This window comes from Somniosus microcephalus, chromosome 1 (genome assembly GCF_052327205.1).
Source record: "Somniosus microcephalus isolate GS21.2 chromosome 1, FLI_Smic_1.0, whole genome shotgun sequence".
Lineage (NCBI taxonomy): Eukaryota > Metazoa > Chordata > Chondrichthyes > Squaliformes > Somniosidae > Somniosus > Somniosus microcephalus.
Window position 1 is genome coordinate 121889162 of NC_140987.1, and position 18511 is coordinate 121907672.

Here is an 18511-nt window from a genome sequence, read left to right on the forward strand (position 1 = left end):
GGAACAGCACCTCATCTTCCGATTAGGCACTTTACAACCTTCCGGACTCAATGTCGAGTTCAACAATTTCAGATCATAACCTCGGCCCCCATTACATTTTTACATATATTTTTTATCCACACCTTTGTTTTGTGCCCTTCCCCCTTTTTTTCTCCCCCACATGGCAGCTGTCTCTCATTCTGCCAGCGCATTTCACACCTAATCTAGAGCCGTCTTTTGTCTCTTTACTAGTCCTAGCACCATCTCGTCTCGTTTTCAATACCTCTTAATGTCTCTTCACTTCTCTTTTGTTCTTTCATCCCCATTTCCCAGCCCCCAAACTGGCCTTTTAATCTGTTTCATTTCCTGTGTTTTTTCAGTCCTGTCGAAGGGTTTCGACCTGAAACGTTGACTCTATTTCTCTCTCCATGGATGTTGCCTGGCCTGCTGAGTTTTTCCAGCGTTTTCTGTTGTTATTTCGGATTTCCAGCATCCGCAGTATTTTGCTATCGTACTGTATGCATTAGAGTTTACTGCCATCTAGTGGGCAACATTAGAATTTGTAAATATAAAGCAAAACACTTCAAATGCAGCAAATCTAAATCAAAAACAGAAAATGGTGGAATACAAACAGAATTTGCGATGTGTAAAATGAGCAGCATGTTATTGCTTGTAAAAATGTTAGAGAGTGAGTATCAGTCATTTATAATGAACATTATTAGTCCAGTGGAAAAAGGTAGAGGCCCTGAAATTCAACGATCTCCCAGCATAACTCCAGCAGGAGACCGGTAGTACCTCCAGAGAAATGGCATAAATATACCTCTCTTCTGACCTGGAGGCCAGGTATTTCTTAAAGCTGGATGTCTCCAAACTTGGAATTACAATTGACTTAAACAAATGAGGTCTGGATTCAGTCCCCCCTCCCCTTACTAGATTTGATAGAGATCAGATTATAACAGAGACACATTGCCTGCACCCAACTAACCACCCTTAGAGGTCCAGGCACAAATATGTCAGAGAAAAACTGCCTTTATAGGCTCCAGTTCAAAAGGGAGACTTCTGCAGAGCCATACCATCTGTTACAAACTTGCAGACAACCTTGACCAAAGGGATGGCAATGCCAGTGGCAGTCACGGTCATCGCAACCCTCAATTTTTATGATTCTGACTCCATCCAAAACAGAAAACGAGACTTACGGAATATAAATTAATCTACTGGGTACAGATGTATCAGACAGGTCACTAATGCACTGTTTACTTTTAGGTAAAAACAGAAAATGCTGGAAATACTCAGCAGGTCAGGCAACATCTGTAGAGAGAGAAACTGAGCTAACATTTCAGGTCAATGGCCCTTCATCAGAACTGGAAAAAGTTGGAGCTGCAACAGGTTTTTAAGCAACTGTAGGGGCAGGGAAAGGGGGGAGGGGACCTTCCCTTTTAGTCTTTCCTCTCCTCCCCTTCCCCCCCCCTTTCCCTGCCCCTACACTTGCTTAAAAACCTGTTACATCTCCAACTTTTTCCAGTTCTGATGAAGGGTCATCGACCTGAAACATTAACTCTGTTTTTCTCTCTACAGAAGCTGCCTGACCTGTTGAGTATTTCCAGCATTATCTGTTTTTATTTCAGATTTCCAGCATCCGCAGTATTCTGATTTTGTTCACTTTTAGGTGTCAGTCTTGGATCAGTGGTAGCACTCTCATCTCAGAGTCAGAAAGCTGTGGGTTCAAGTCCCACTCCAGAGACTTGAACACAATGCCGTACTCAGGGAGTGCTGCACTGTTTGGAGGTGTATCTTTCAGATGAGACATTAAACCAAGGCCCTCAAGTGGATATAAAAAGATCCCATTGTGGCGGTACAACTGGTTGTCCCTTACATTGAGATACATAATTCCCTTTAACTTTCCTTACTGTATGTGTCTGTTACTATACTCAGGCTTCTCTCCTGTACTCTGACGTCATGACATCAGAGCTCGGAACCTTCCAACAGTAGAGCTCGGAACCTGCTGGCAGTTGGGCTCGGAACCTGCTGGCAGTTGGGCTGGGAAACTTCTAGTCAGTCCTCGTGGAGTCCCCGCTGGGACAAGACCTATACCACGGTGCTCCTACAGTCAGCCATCTTACCTGATGTAATTAGTCTGTTCCTGTAAATAAACAACTTGTTAATAGTTCGTCGAAGTCAAACTCTCTTATTTAGTGGCGATCTACACGAACCGCTACACCATGTACTATTCAAAGAAAAGCATGGTAGTTCTCCTGGTGTCCTGGCCAATATTTATTCCTTAACCAACATCGGTAAAAACAGATTACCTCATTTATTTCATTGATGGTTGTGGGACCTTGCTGTCCACAAATTAGCTGCTGCATTTCCCTACATTACAACAGTGACTACATTTCAAAAATACTTCATTGGCTGTAAAGCGTTTTGGAATGTCCTCAAGTCGTGAACATCATTATATCAATGCAAGTTCTTTTCTTCTTTGCTTCTTACCGAACAGGAACAGCAGCTTGACAGAATTGTCTATTTCATTGCATCACTGTAGCCATATTGGTGTACCTATCTAAGTCTAGAAAATTATAGAAACATCAGCTATTTCTAGTTGAAGCAAAATGCTGTATCTTGGGTTTTCCTAGAGATATTCTGCTAAAAAAAAAAAGGATCCTACTTGAAACTGCTTAAAATTGTGTATTAATGAAATAGAAAGTATTATATTTGCAAGCTGATTCTGGTTGGATAATCTATGCAATAATTAGAAATATAGAAGTTAGTCTTAAGAACAAAAAAGGCCATTTGGCCCAGCAACCTCATTCATTTTTAATTGACCTCAATCACATTTTCCAAAAACAGCTTGTAACAAAAGCTGAGCTGCAGTATCACCATCTTTCCCACAACTCCATGTTTGAATCCCTCCAATCAGGATTCCGCCCCGCCAGTACTGAAACAGCCCTTATCCAAATCACAAATTACATTCTACGTGACGGTGACCATGGTAAACTATTCCTCTTCATCCCTCTTGATCTATCTGCAGCCTTTGACACTGTTGACCACACCATCCTCCTCCAACACATCTCCTCTGTTGTCCAGCTGGATGAGACTCTCCTCCACTCCTATCTATCCAGTCGTAGCCAGAGGATCACCTTTAATGGCTTCTCTTCCCACTCCTACAACCTTACCTCCTAGTCCCCCAAGGATCTATCCTTGGTCCCCTCCTATTTCTCATCTACATACTGCCCCTTGGTGACATCATCCACATAAATGTCTGATTCCACGTGTACTCCGACAACATGCAGCTCTACCTCACCACCACCTCTCTCTACCACTCCACTGCCTATGATTTGTCACACTGCTCATCAGACATCCAGTATTGGGTGAGCAGAAATTTCCTCCAATTAAATATCAGGAAGACCGAAGCCATCGTCTTTGGTTCCCGCCGCAAACTCCATTCCCGAGCCACCGGCATCATTCCTCGCCCTGGCCACTAAGGCTGAACCAGACTGTTTTCAACCTTGGTGTCGTACCCCATATCCTCTCCATCACCAAAACTGCCAACTTCTACCTCCATAAAATCACCCATCTTCACCCGTCTCAAGCTCATCTGCTGTTGAAAGCGTCATCTATGCCTTTGTTACCTCTAGACTCAACTATTCCAATACTCTTCTTGCCAGCCTTCCACCTTGCACACTCTGCAAACTTGAGCTCATCCAAAACTCTGCTGCCTATATCCTAACTTGCACAAATTCCCATTTACCCATCACCCCTGTGCGTGCTAACCTACAACAACAACAACTTGTATTTATATAGCGCCTTTAACGTAGTAAAACAGCCCAAGGCGTGGCACAAGAGTATTTTAAGACAACACTACATTGGTACCTGTTCCAGCAACGCCTCGATTTTAAAATTCTCATCCTTGTTTTCAAATCCCTCCATGGCCTTGCCGCTTCCTAGCTATGTAACATCCTCCAGCCATACAACCAACACTCCCGCTAAGCCGCGCAGCAGCCTGGAGGTCCCGCGCAGGCCGCTCATTGGCTTTTACAGGGGAGAACCTGCGCATGCGCGAATATTTGAATGGGCTGCGCATCCAGTTAAAAGGACTTTACACAAAAAAAATTAGAGGGAATATTGCCTATAACCCTCTGAGATCTCTGCACAGCTCCAATTCTGGCCTCTTGCACATCCCCTATTTTCTTTGCTACACAATTGGCGGTTGTGCCTTCAGCTGCTTAGGTCCTAAGCTCTAGAGTTGGATCCCTAAATCTCTTTGCATCCCAAACTCTCATTCCTCCTTTAAGATGCTTCTGAAAACCTACCTCTTTGACTAAGCTTTTAGTCAGCTGTCCTAGTATCTCCTTATGTGGCTCGGTGTCAAATTGTGTTTCATAATTGCTCCTGTGAAGCGCTTGGGATGTTTTTCTATGTTAAAGGCACTATATAAATACAAATTGCTGTTGCAGTTGTTGGCCATTGTGGCACGTGCATATTAGGCACTCAATGAGCTCAAGTGCATAGGTCACCTGCTCTCCATATTACTGGGAATGGAGGTATGAGGTATACAACACAGCCGAGGTGCCCAGCATGCCCCAAAGTGAGCAGTGAGTGAAGAGAGGGCTGGAAACCTGTGCACAAGCTGTGTGCTAGGTTCATTAAACTCCTTTCAATTAAATTGGTTATCCTCAACCACCCCAGCCCCCCTGTAATATGGCTGGAGAACCTGAGCCGTTCTCCATCTGCACAATGCCTATTTGGAACCTTTTTGGGGTATGTCATCCATTGAGGTCGGCTCATTTGTTTACAGATACTCAAAGCACTTGCACAGCACTGGTGCTGGTGGTACTGCAACTTATTATCAACCCCATATCTGCCACAGCATGAGCTTTTACAATTAAAATATGTTTTTCTTCCCTTACATTATTAAAGGTGCACCATGTCAATGTTAGGGAATGGGACTTTAAAAAAAATGTTGTCACCCTGTAACTGCATCACTCAGATTAGCAGGGCCAGAATCAGAGTCACACTCTCTCTACTCGTCCCCAAACACTGTGCCTTAACCCCACGTTTAGAACCTCTAGTGCACTCTTGTTGACTTTTTCTGAGCGGGAACCAGTGTGGGAATAGTTTTGGGTTCTGTGCCTATGCCTATTAGGAACTGGATTTGGACCACCTGATTCATTTAAAATATGATCCTAAAGCCAGGGGGAAAAAAGAGATTTTCATCCTTTCAAACTTCCAGAGGTGAAAGGATAGAAAGTTGACACAGCACACCTCCCATTCACCTCAATAGTTACATTTCATCTACATTGGGCAAACAAGTAGCAAAGATAATTAGAAAAGCTGATAGAAAATTGGACAGTCAAGAAAGCTCAGGGAAACTTGTGAACATCAGTACATTTAGTGTTCCAAAAGCCTACATTCACCCAGACAGCATATTACAGTCCTGTTTGCAGGCAGCAGACAAAACCTTGTGTTAAAGACAGTCCAAAACTACGCAATCAGTGGGCTTGAGGTCAGCAAACTCTATGCCACAGAGTACCCTCTCTTCCAGCATTGAAGAGATGTGGCAATGTTATGGAAAACTCCATTGCTGTGCTCAAACATTTAAATACATGAGTTAACTATGCCGAGTGCAATTTCTCTAAATCTTTCTATGCTCCCAGTTCTCAGCTCAGGGTCAAATACAGTTAGCTCCAGCTACTGTTGTTATTGCTATTAAATAAAGCTTTTTAGAAATTCTTTTCAGACAACAAAACACTGCTAGTGGTGAATACGCCCTACCCACCCTGAACTTGGTGCATTTTGCACCTGCGGTCCTAGAAAATGGAAGCCATGGTTATGATCTGAAGTTGTTGAACTCGATGTTGAGGCGGGAAGGTTTGAGTTCAACAATTTCAGATCATAACCACTGCTCCCATTTTCTGGGACAGCAGGTGCTGGCAATGGTTCTGGTGTTGCCATTTACAGCTCTTCAAAACCCATCTTTTGTTTCTTTACTTGTCACATAAAAAAAGGCTTGCATTTATATTGCGTCTTTCACGATCTCAGAACGTCCCAAAGCGCTTTGCAGCCAATGAAGTACTTTTGAAGTGTAGTCACTGTTGTAATGTAGGAAACCCAACACCCAAAATTGCGCACAGCAAGCTCCTACGCACAGCCATGTGATAATGACCAGATAATGTTTTTTTAATGATGTTGATAAATATTGGCCAGGTCACCGAGGATATCTCCCCTGCTCTTCTTCAAAATAGTGCCATGGGATCTTTTATGTCCACCCAAGAGAGCAGTCCTCTGTTGTGTCAAGAACATTTCTCCACTGGAGGAAGTGTTGCATTTCCATACAGTATCTGTGCAGAAGGGAGATAAAGAAATAGTCACTTACTGCACGTGCTGACAGATTTATTTACTTCAGTAAGAAGTACATGGACCTTGGCCCAGTAACACTGACATGTGCCAATGATCTTACGCTGCTTTTCCCATGACGTTTTAATGAAATGGTTCAAACATTTACTTATGACCATTAGGTCCACTGGCATACAGTTGTAGGCACATTGAAATTGTTGACAGCCTTTAGGTTCTACCAAACTGAATGAAATATAATGGAATTTTTCACTTGTATTGTGACATCAATCAGGATTCTGGCAGCATTTAACAGAATCTTCTGGAAATATAAAGGGGGATTTTCTGCCCTGGTATTCCGAGTATATCAGAAAACTGTGCAACGCCTGTAGTGTCCGAGTATAAATAATACACGGACTGCAGGAGAACAATAACAGGTATTTACTGAACAGAGGGCAACTTAGGACTGACGTACAGAAGCCTGCTATGGCTTTATATACAGGGGTGATCACTGCCGGTACTGCAGTATAGAATCAGTTCTTCTCTTAAAGGCACATACACAACAATTCCTCCCCTTTTAGATAAACAGTACATAACATTCATTTAACAACTAAATAATAACTAATTACAATTACAATTTTCTCTATTATATACATCAACTGAAATAATCATTTATAAGTTCAGTCTTTGAGGAGGCTTCCTGATCCTGACTGGATAGCGCCTTTCTCGAGTATCCTGTTCTTGCGGCAGAGTTGATTCTGGCTCATTGTCATTGGTTGGTTCGTCAGCTTCCAATACCACTGCTTCTGAGGTATGCGCAATCTGTACTTCGGGTATGGGTTTGGCTTGTTCCGGAGACTCTAGAATCTGGTCAGCATGGCGTCTCACGATGCTCTCTCCAACGTCCACTGTGTACATTAGTGGTCCCTGCTGTGTGCATATCGTTCCTGGCTGCCATTTTTCTGTTCGGTAGTCGCGGGCCAAGACTGGTTGCCCTATCTTGAAGCTCCTGGTTGGCTTCTCATTTATGTGCTGGAATTGCTTATCCTCAACATCTCGTCTTATGTTTGGTTTGAGCAAATCCAGGCGCCATCTTAGCCTTCGGTTGAAGAACATTATGGCTGGAGCTTGGTTGGTGACTGCATGTGTCGCATTCCGGTAAGCAAACAAGAAATTATCCACCTTGTGTTGTAGTGGTATGTCGTCATTATACATTGCCTTTATGGCCTTTTTAAAGGTCTGAACAAACCTCTCAGCCAATCCATTTGTGGCTGGACGTTATGGGGCAGATGTGTAATGTTTCACCCCATTATTCCTCAGAAACCTCCGGAAATCCTCGGACACAAACTGTGGCCCATTGTCGGAGCAAATCTGTTCTGGCAAGCCATTCCTGGCGAAGATGGTCCGTAGGACTGCAATAGTTTTCTCCGTGGTGGTGGAGGACATTTTGATGACCTCTGGCCATTTCGAATGGGCGTCCACAGCGATTAGGAACATTGAGTCCATAAATGGACCAGCAAAATCAATGTGTACCCATTGCCATGGAGATGAGGGCCACTCCCATGGATGTAGCAGGGCCTGTGGTGGAGCGTTTTGGACCTTCTGGCATCCTGTGCATCTCTTGGTCATATCCTCGATTTCTTGAACGATTCCCAGCCACCACACAAACACCCTGGCTAGGCTCTTCCTTTTTACCCCTCCCAGATGACCCTCATGAAGCTCATTGAGCACTCTATCTCTCAACTTGGGTGGAATTACCACTCGGGACCCACACATCAAGGTCCCCCGGCACACTGACAGCTGTTCTCTCCTTGGCGAGAATGCTGGCAACAGTGAGTCGCCATGTGCTGGCCATCCCTTCACCGTCAAATCATAGACCCGAGAGAGTGTCGGGTCATTTCGGGTTTCCTTCTCTATACTTGAGTTTGTAACAGGTAGACATTCGACTATGGTCACATGGAATATCTCAACAGGGTCCACTGCAGGTGCTTCCTCTACCATAGGCAACGGTAGGCACGACAGCCCATCAGCGTTTCCATGCTGTTTCGTACCCTTGTACTCTATGTCGTACTGATGTGCCCCTAGAAAAAGTGACCATCTTTGCAGCCGTTGCGCCGTCATCACCGGAACACCCTTCTTTGGGTTAAAAATGGAGACCAGGGGCTGATGATCAGTCAGTAGGGTGAATTTCTGCCCGTGCAGATAGTGATTGAACTTCTTCACCCCCCACACCAGGCTGAGGGCCTCCCTGTCAATCTGGGCGTAGTTACGCTCGGCTGAGGTTAACGAGCGCGATGCAAAGGCTATTGGCCTCTCTGAACCGTCAAGGAATTTGTGTGACAGCACCGCTCCGATGCCATAGGGAGACGCATCACATGCTAACCGAATCGGTAGTGTTGGATTGTAGTGGGCCAATACTTCTTTTGAAGTGATTAGGCATTTACATTTCTGAAAGGCACGCTTACACTCATCACTCCATTTCCATGTTACTCCAGTTTGCAGTAGGGCGTTCAGTGGGTGCAGAATTGTAGATAAATTCGGCAAGAACTTATGGTAGTAGTTCACCAACCCGAGGAACGACCTCAGTTGCGACACATTTTCCGGTGCTGGAGCCTTGACTACAGCCTCAATCTTGTCCGGCGACTTATGCAACCCTTCCTCATCAATCATGTGGCCACAATACGAGATTTGTCTCCTGAAGAACTCGCATTTGGGGTGGTTGGCTCGTAGCCCATATTCCTGTAATCTCGTGAGCACCTGCTCCAGGTTGGCAAGGTGTTCATTGTCATTTTCGCCCGTAACCAGGATGTCGTCCAAATAACACTGGGTCCCCGGGATCCCTTGCAGGACTTGTTCCATCACCCTCTGCCAAATAGCCGGGGCTGATGCTACCCCGAATACCAGTCGATTGTACTGGTAAAGGCCTTCGAGAGTGTTTATCGTGAGGTACTTCCTAGATGCTTCTTCCACCTCCATTTGTAGATACGCTTGGGCCAAATCAATCTTTGTAAAGCGTTTCCCTCCAGATAGTGAGGCGAAAATATCTTCTATCCGTGGAAGTGGATATTGTACTGTGTGCAGGACTGGGTTCACAGTTACCTTGAAGTCCCCACAGATGCGAACCTTCTTCGGATCCCCAGGTGTGCTGCTTGTGGTAAACCACTGTAGTTCACTGTGTTCACTGTTGTTGTTGTTGTTGTCGTTCACTCTTGTTTCACTGTTGTGCCTGACTATGCCTCAGCTGACTCCGCCCCTGGGCTACCGAGTATAAGAGCGGCCGCATGGCAGCTCCTGGCATTCGGTCGTCCACTAGAGGCATAGTCCTGATCTGTCTGAAGTGCAATTCAGTAGTTAATAAAAGCCTGTCATTCTGAACTCTGCCCAGCCTTTTATTAGAATTGATAGCGCATCAATTTTATTAACTACTGAAAAAAAAACGATGCTGCAGATTCTTAAGATCAAGTGCCTGGAACTCGACCCGCAAGAACCGGACTCGACTGCTAAGTTCTCGCACTGGCTGCACTGTTTTGAGTCCTTTCTGACTGCATCCGGCGAGACCGTCGCCGCCGATGCTGACAAGCTCAGGGTGCTGAACTCTAAAGTAAACCACCGAGCTTTTGCCCTTATCCGGGACGCTACGAGCTACCAGGGGGCTATCGACATCTTGAAGGAGCAATACGCACGCCCGGTCAACTATGTTTACGCAAGACATCTCCTGGGGTCTCGCAAACAACAGCCCGGGGAACCCACAGAAGCATACATACGGGCGCTGAAGGAACTCGGCCGAGCCTGCGAATGCAAGCAAGTAACAGCCACGGAACATACGGAGGAGCTCATCCGGGACGCCCTCGTGGCGGGCCTCAGGTCCACTCACACACGGCAGCGACTGCTGGAAAGTAGCGAGCTCGACGTGAAGAAGGCGATTTCACTCACCCTCTCGTTGGACGTAGCCCACCGGAACATGGAGACCTACTCCCCGGACCGCGCGGCCGCCTCATGGATGCCGCAGCCACCGCCACCTTGGGACGCGGCGCCGCCACGGGCCCTGGCCTCAACTGCTGCAGCGATGTCCCGCCCGAGCCAGAAATGTTATTTCTGTGGCCAAACCAAACACCCCAGGGCGCGCTGCCCGGCGAAAAACGCGGTCTGCTCTGCCTGCGGTAAGAAGGGACACTACGCTGGCGTCTGCAGAAGTCAGAAGACCCCTACCTCCAGCAGCGCCGCGTGCGATTCGTGGGAGCGGCCATCTTGCCTCCCTCCAGCCTCGTGGGGACCGGGATCGTCATGGGCGCCGCCATTTTGTCCTTCCTCTCCGACGCCGCCATCTTGTCCGCCATTCTGCCAACGGGCCCCCGACTCACCCACCGCCGCCTCACCGGGGTTCTACAGCGACGCTACCAACTCCACAGCGGCCTCCATCACGCTGGATCAATCCAGACCCCACCAGCTAGCCAGGTCCACGATGGACATCCAGGTAAATGGCCGCGCCACAACTTGCCTTTTTGATTCCGGGAGCACGGAGAGCTTCATACACCCTGATACAGTACGGCGCTATTCCCTCTCGGTCCGGCCAACGTGCCATCGGATCTCCATGGCCTCGAAATCCCACTCAGCAGACGTCGGCGGCTACTGCGTAGTGACCCTCTCGGTGAAGGGCTCCGTATATAAAAATGTAAAGCTATTCGTCCTGCCACATCTCTGCGCCGCCGTTCTACTGGGGTTGGACTTTCATTGTCACTTTAAGAGTGTCACCTTGACATATGGTGGACCTCTTCCCCCGCTCACTGTCTGCAACCAGCAGTTTTTAAATTGCCCGCCGCGCCCCACCTGTAGTCTCTCCACCCTCAAAATCACACCCCCCCGCCTGTTCGCCAACCTCACCCGCGACTGCAAGCCTATCGCCACAAAGAGCAGGCGATACAGCACCGGGGACAGATCCTTCATAAGATCTGAGGTGACGCGGCTCCTGAAAGAGGGGATTATTGAGGATAGTACCAGCCCCTGGCGAGCCCAGGTGGTAGTCGTTAAGACTGGCAACAAGCAGCGCCTAGTCATCGACTACAGCCAGACTATCAACAAGTACACCCAGTTGGACGCATACCCCCTCCCCCGCATAGCCGACATGGTTAATAAGATAGCGCAATACCGCGTTTTCTCGACCATTGACCTCAAGACAGCATACCACCAAATCCCTATCCGCCCTGAGGACCGCCAGTACACAGCTTTCGAGGCAAACGGCCGCCTTTTTCACTTCCTCAGGGTTCCTTTTGGCGTCACCAACGGTGTCTCCGTCTTCCAGAGGGAGATGGACCGGATGGTCGACGAGAATGCGTTACAGGCCACGTTTCCCTACCTGGACAACGTGACCATCTGCGGCCATGACCTGCAGGACCATGACGCCAATCTTGATAAGTTCCTCCGCACGGCCCAACTCCTAAACCTCACGTACAACAAGGAAAAGTGCATATTCCGCACAGCCTGCCTCGCTACCCTTGGTTGCGTGGTGAAACACGGAGTCATCAGTCCTGACCTTGACCGGATGCGCCCGTTGATGGAACTTCCCCTGCCCCACTGTCTCAAGGCCCTCAAAAGGTGCCTGGGCTTCTTTTCCTATTATGCCCAGTGGGTCCCTCATTATGCGGACAAAGCCCGTCCACTTATCAAGTCCACTTCCTTCCCCCTGACGGCGGAGGCCCGCTTAGCCTTTCACCGTATAAAAGATGACATTGCCAAGGCCACCATGCACTCGGTAGACGAGTCCATCCCCTTCCAGGTGGAGAGCGATGCATCCGACTTTGCCCTGGCCGCTACCTTTAACCAGGCGGGAAGACCCGTGGCCTTCTTTTCACAAACCCTCCAGGGCTCCGAACTCAGACACTCCTCTGTGGAAAAAGAGGCCCAGGCCATTGTGGAGGCGGTGCGCCACTGGCGGCACTACCTGGCTGGAAAACGATTTACCCTGCTTACTGACCAGCGTTCAGTTGCTTTCATGTTCAACAACAAGCATCTTGTACCGGCCAGGGAAACTCAACGAACCCTCAGACGCTCTATCGCGAGGCACATGCGCCACCGCGCAGATCGATAGACTACGGGGCCTCCACAACGACCTCTGCCACCCGGGGGTCACCAGGTTCTTCCATTTCATTAAGGGCCGCAACCTGCCTTACTCCATCGAGGAGGTCAGGACCATGACCAGGAGCTGCCCAGTCTGTGCAGAGTGCAAGCCGCGCTTCTATAGGCCTGACAGAGCAAACCTGATCAAGGCCACCCGCCCTTTTGAGCGCCTGAGTATCGACTTTAAAGGGCCCCTCCCCTCCTCTGACCGCAATGTGTACTTCCTCAACATAGTTGATGAGTACTCCCGTTTCCCTTTTGCCATCCCCTGCCCGGACATGACCACCGCTACGGTCATTAAATGCCTGCACAACCTCTTTGCTCTGTTCGGTTTTCCCAGCTATATTCATAGCGACCGGGGCTCGTCCTTCATGAGCGACGAACTCCGTCAGTACCTGCTCATGAGAGGTATTGCCTCAAGCCGGACCACCAGCTACAACCCCCGGGGGAACGGACAGGTTGAAAGAGAGAACGCGACGGCCTGGAAGGCGGCCCTCCTAGCCTTAAAATCTAGGGGCCTTCCGACCTCCCGTTGGCAGGATGTCCTACCCGATGCGCTCCACTCCATCCGGTCACTGCTGTGTACAGCCACCAACGCAACCCCCCATGAGCGAATGTTTGTTTTTCCCCCGGAGGTCCACATCCGGTAACTCACTACCACACTGGCTGACGTCCCCAGGGCCCGTCCTGCTGAGGAAGCATGTAAGGTCCCACAAAACGGCTCCCCTGGTAGAGAAGGTTCACCTCCTCCATGCCAACCCCCAGTACGCCTACGTGGCATACCCGGACGGGCGGGAGGATACAGTCTCCATTAGAGATCTGGCACCCTCGGGGTCCACTGACCCGCCACCATTGCCCCCCACCACGACCCCCTCCGACACAGCCCAAAATTCAGTAGACCCAATTCTCACCCCTGTCCATTCCACCCCAGTGGACGCCAGGACCAGCCGGAGTCCACTCGCCCACCCAACACCAAAGGGGACGATACGCCGGTGCTGGACCCCGCTCAAGACGCGTCGTGGGAAGCTGTACCATCGCAACCGTCGCCACGAAGATCTCGACGGCAAACGAGGCCGCCCGACAGACTCGCCTACTCGAACTTTTGATACACTTCACCCCGCCGGACTTAATTTTAAACGAGGGGTGAATGTGGTAAACCACTGTAGTTCACTGTGTTCACTGTTGTTGTTGTCGTTCACTCTTGTTTCACTGTTGTGCCTGACTATGCCTCAGCTGACTCCGCCCCTGGGCTACAGAGTATAAGAGCGGCCGCATGGCAGCTCCTGGCATTCGGTCATCCACTAGAGGCATAGTCCTGATCTGTCTGAAGTGCAATTCAGTAGTTAATAAAAGCCTGTCGTTCTGAACTCTGCCCAGCCTTTTATTAGAATTGATAGCGCATCACTGCTCAATGACTTCTTCATTACAGGAACGATGGGTGTGGCCCACTCGCTCCAGTCCACCTTGGACAGCACACCCGAACGCTCCAGACTCTCCAGCACTGCTTCAACTGCTGGGCGGATCGCATAAGTTACCGGTCTGGCCTTAAAAAATTTTGGGTTTGTGTTATCTTCGATTTTTATCGTTGCCGTTACTCCTTTTGGAGTCCAAAGTCCTTGTTGGAACACCTCTTTCGCGTCAGTTAGAATTTTTGACAGTCGTCCAGGTGTGATGTCATCATCCTTATCAGTCACAGTTAGCGCCTGAATGGAATGCCAATCCAATTGTATTTTTCAGATCCATTCACGTCCCAATAATGGTGGTCCTCCATCTGGTAGTATATATAGATACAGTTTCTGTGTTTCCTTGCCGTTGTATTCAACTGGCACCCTTATTTTTCCTCTGAGGTAGACTTTTTGCCCCGTGTATGTCTTCACCACAATGGATGTGTCCTTCAAGGGTACGTGTGAGAATAGCCGCTCATAGTCTCGTCGATTCATGACAGTTAGGGCTGATCCTGTATCCAATTCCATCTTTACTGGGGACCCTGCTATCATGAGGGTGACCCAAATGGTTCAGTGATCCTCCTTTGCGATCACGTTGTGTAACTTTAGACAACTTAGTCTCCTGCTCCCGGAGTCCTTATCACTCTCCTGATCTTCCGAACTACTGTCTGTCAATTTCTTTACTTTCTTGTACTTTTCCTTAGTAGTTCTTGTAGTGTTGGTTTTCTTTCCCGACCTGCAGACTCTTGCTATGTGTCCCATTTTCCCACATTGCCTGCATACTTTGTCCTTAAACCAGCAGTCCTTCTGATCATGGGTTGTTTTGCCGCAGCGACAGCACTTTTCTGCTCCATACGCCATTTCGTTAGCGCGGTATTCCTGTGGTTTCTGTTGTATTTCTGCAGCTCCCCGTGCTGCTGCTTCGTAGGATACTGCCACGCTGAAAGCCTGTTCTAGCGTCAGGTCCTTTTCCGAAAGTAGTTGTTTCTGGGTTCCTTCACTCTGGAGCCCGCAGACAAACTTATCCCGTAAGGTGTCTGCCAGTCCTGCTCCGAACTGGCAGTGCTTCGATAACTTGCGTAGTTCCGTAAGATAGTCAACATTGCTCTCATCTTTGTGCTGGTTTCTTTTATGGAACTTGAATCTTTCTGCTATCAGCAGCGGTGTAGGGTTTAGGTGTTCCTGTAAGATATTAACAATCTCCTCAAAACTTTTCTCCATTGGTTTAGCTGGGGTAATTAAATTCTGCAATAGGCCGTACGTTCTGGCGCCCATCAAATTTAATAATACTGATGCCTTCTTTCCATCGGCCACCTCATTTGCCTTGCAGTGCACTTCAATTCTTTCCACATACGTGGTCCAGTCTTCTACCTCGTTGTCGAAAGCAGTGATACTGCCACTTTTCGGCATCTTGGGTGATTTAAAATGGCGCCTCCCGCGCTTTTTCTTCTTCACCAATGGAATAAAATGGCGCCTCCCGCGCTTTTCCTTCTTCCCCTTGCTGCCACGCTGCTCCTAGCGTTCTGCAGGGTAATGGCGGTGACCCGCGGCTTCGGCGCGTCTCACTTTTCCTTCCCCTTGTTTTATTTTCGCTACGCTGCCCGGTTCTTGAGCACCGACTGTACCCTGTGCGCTCCACCCTCTCTCTCTCTCTCTCTTTTCCTCCCGACGACGCTGCACGGCTCCTTTGCAGAGCCGCTCGATCGAGCTCGAGCCCGCCGCAGTCCGGAAGGGTCAGCGCACTACCTGCTACCAGCACGATTTGCTGGAACACCTTGACTGGGGAGCCAAGCCCAGCTCTCCACAGCCTCTCCTGCAACTCTCCGAACTCCGATGGATCCTCGGTCGGTTGCCCGCGGTCGACGCCTGTTGTTCTGACTTCGACCTCCAAAAGCTTCTTCTCAGTGAAAGATCCCCGTGAGGTGATGCAGTACTGCAGGTGAGTTCGAACCTGTTCGTCGCCAATGTACTGTCCGAGTATAAATAATACACGGACTGCAGGAGAACAATAATAACATGTATTTACTGAACAGAGGGTAACTTAGGACTGACGTACAGAAGCCTGCTATGGCTTTATATACAGGGGTGGTCACTGCCAGTACTGCAGTATAGAATCAGTTCTTCTCTTAAAGATACATACACAATGCCAGCCTGTGATTTTCCAGCCATTAAAATGAATGGACGGACAATCAGGGACTGGTTATGCAATTTCCCAATATGTACCACCAAGATACACCAGGAGAGCTGAAGAAAATCTCTCCGATAGTTTAAGTGCTTTAGAATTAATGTGACTTTCATGACAGTGCACTAATAATGGGGACCACCACTCTTTGAAATATGCAAAATGTTATTGTCCACTTAAGTTCAAATCAGATCAGATAAATTAATTCTGAATATATTACTGCACAAGAGTCTTAATGAGAACACCCCGCAGGAAAGCAAAATACACTTTTCATCTTCACTAAATAAAAAAAACAGTATTGGGCAGAATTTAGCCTGGGCAAATGTCCTTTTAACTAATTGTTCCTTCTAATTGACCAGCTTGTATTGTGTGTATACTTAACAGTTTACAATTACTTCCAAAAGACTAAGCACATTGAACATTTTATTTTACAAAACATAGCATGAGCTATGAAAAAGATAGAATGACCCACATTTCAGATGTTAGGGTAGAAACACAGTTGGGGATGTTATGTGAATGCTTAATGTGCTTGTATCAAATTCTGCTAGTTTAGCATTAAAATAATCCCTATTTTAAATTAGCAGAGTGAAGAATTTAGTATGAGCATTCATACAATATCCTGAAGAAATTACTACTTTATTACTGATTATCACTCGAGACCAGCAAGACATTGTCACCAGAATGATATGCATCGTAATGTGAAAATGTCACCACTGGTCTGTGCACCTGGTAGTCAGATCTGAAATGTGGTAAATGGCATGCTCATAGCTAAAATGTATGCCACAGAGGTAATGATTTGCCAGCACCAGAGTATTTAGCCTCATGCTACTGATTCAATGTTTATGGTCTGGATGTCTCCTGGTACGCCAAAAGCTGTGTAAATAACACTGCTGTCCAAGGGAAAAAAATGTCTACTAATTCTATGTAATTATTGCTAATGCAGCCGTCAAAATAGGGAATGCAAACTGAATGATGCTAATACTGTGGTTTTGTGGGACTCTGCAAACATGATCACCTGGGATATGAATGTAAAGCGTGTATAAAAATAATACTGGCTGATTGCAGCTTTTCTATAATTAGGAATAAAAGTGGAGAAAAGTAGTAGTAGGAATGGTAGCAGGATGGTACTCATTATTCAGCAGTGAAAAGATTAATTAACAGAAAAATAAAACAAAATAGTAAAATATTTTACAGGCACAGCGATAAAAAAAGTCGGGGTAAGAATAGGGCTATTAAAGGATGGACAGGAGAATACCACAGGCAGTGATAGAGAGATGGCAGAAATATTAAATAATTACTTTCCTTCAGTTTTTACCAGGGAGACAGAACAGGTGGACATGGCATCGGATGATGAGGTTAGAAATGAGATAACTGCATTTAAAATAAGAGAGAGAAATATTAAATAAACTAATCAAACTCCTGGTGTGGATGGATTACATCCATGCATTTTAAAAGAATCTAGGGAAGAGATGGCAGAGGCATTACTATACATATTTATTAATTTGTTAAAAAAAGATGTAGTGCCAGAGAACTGGTGGATAGCTAACTAATGCCTATATTTAAGAAGGGAGATAGAACATGTCCAGGGAACTATAGACCATTCAGCTTAACATCGGTGGTAGGAAAAATAATGGAACCCCTACTAAAAGGACAATATAGAAGAACATCTAGAAACCAAGGCCTAGAAATTCGGTGGCGCCCCATTTGGGGCGCCAGTCTCACCAGGGCGCCGGAAGTACCGCCCCGGAAGGAGTCGTGAGCGCCCGCCGGAAATTCAGTTTGAGCACCCCAAACGGAAGCGCAGCGCTACTAGAGGCGCCCAGCATCCGTCTTGGGGCGCTGCAACTGAAGTTCGCAGCGCAACGTGCCGCAGCGCCACATGCTGTGGCACGGCGCGCTGCGGTACTGCAGGCCTTCCTCCCCTTCTTAAAGGGGAGGGGCCTGCTGCAGCGCGATCTAAGATCGCGAGTGCCGGCAAAAGAGAAGTGCCGGGCTCTTGGGGGACAGCTGGCACAACGCGGGGGGGAGGGGGCTCAGGAGGCCGGGGACGGCTGCGCGAAGAGGTGCTGGCAGGCGGCCAGCAAAAAAAAATGGCCGCCCCGCACCGCAGCGCCTCTATCGCCGCAGGTAGGCCCCCCGAACCAGTCGCAGATTGCGACCGGCGTTACAGCAGGGGGCGCTACTAAATTTCGCGATCGGGGCGGTAGCAGCGCGCTGCGCACACCGATGATGTCATCGGTGGCAGCGCAGCGCTAACGGCTAGCACCATTAGCGCCCCGCTAAATTTCACGGGAGGCGTGGCCAGTGGCACTAAACCCACTAAGTGCCCTCTTTGGGCGCTAACTGGTGGCACAGCCCACCGAATTTCTAGGCCCAAATATATAATAATAAATAGTCAGCATGGATTTCAAAAGGGAAAGTCATGTTTGACCAACCTCATTGAATTATTTGAAGAGGTAAGAGA

The 18511-nt window shown here is 47.9% G+C and overlaps 1 protein-coding gene across 1 annotated transcript in view; it reads right to left on the bottom strand.

The window, feature by feature from the left end:
* Positions 1-4184: 4184 nt before the first annotated feature.
* LOC147124332 (uncharacterized) overlaps positions 4185-18511 on the bottom strand; it is a 41779-nt gene continuing 27452 nt past the window's right edge. The window contains exon 5 of the mRNA XM_085985145.1: positions 4185-6314. Coding sequence (XP_085841271.1) covers position 6314 — 1 coding nt within the window. The 3' untranslated portion in view covers positions 4185-6313. The remainder of the gene's footprint in view (positions 6315-18511) is intronic.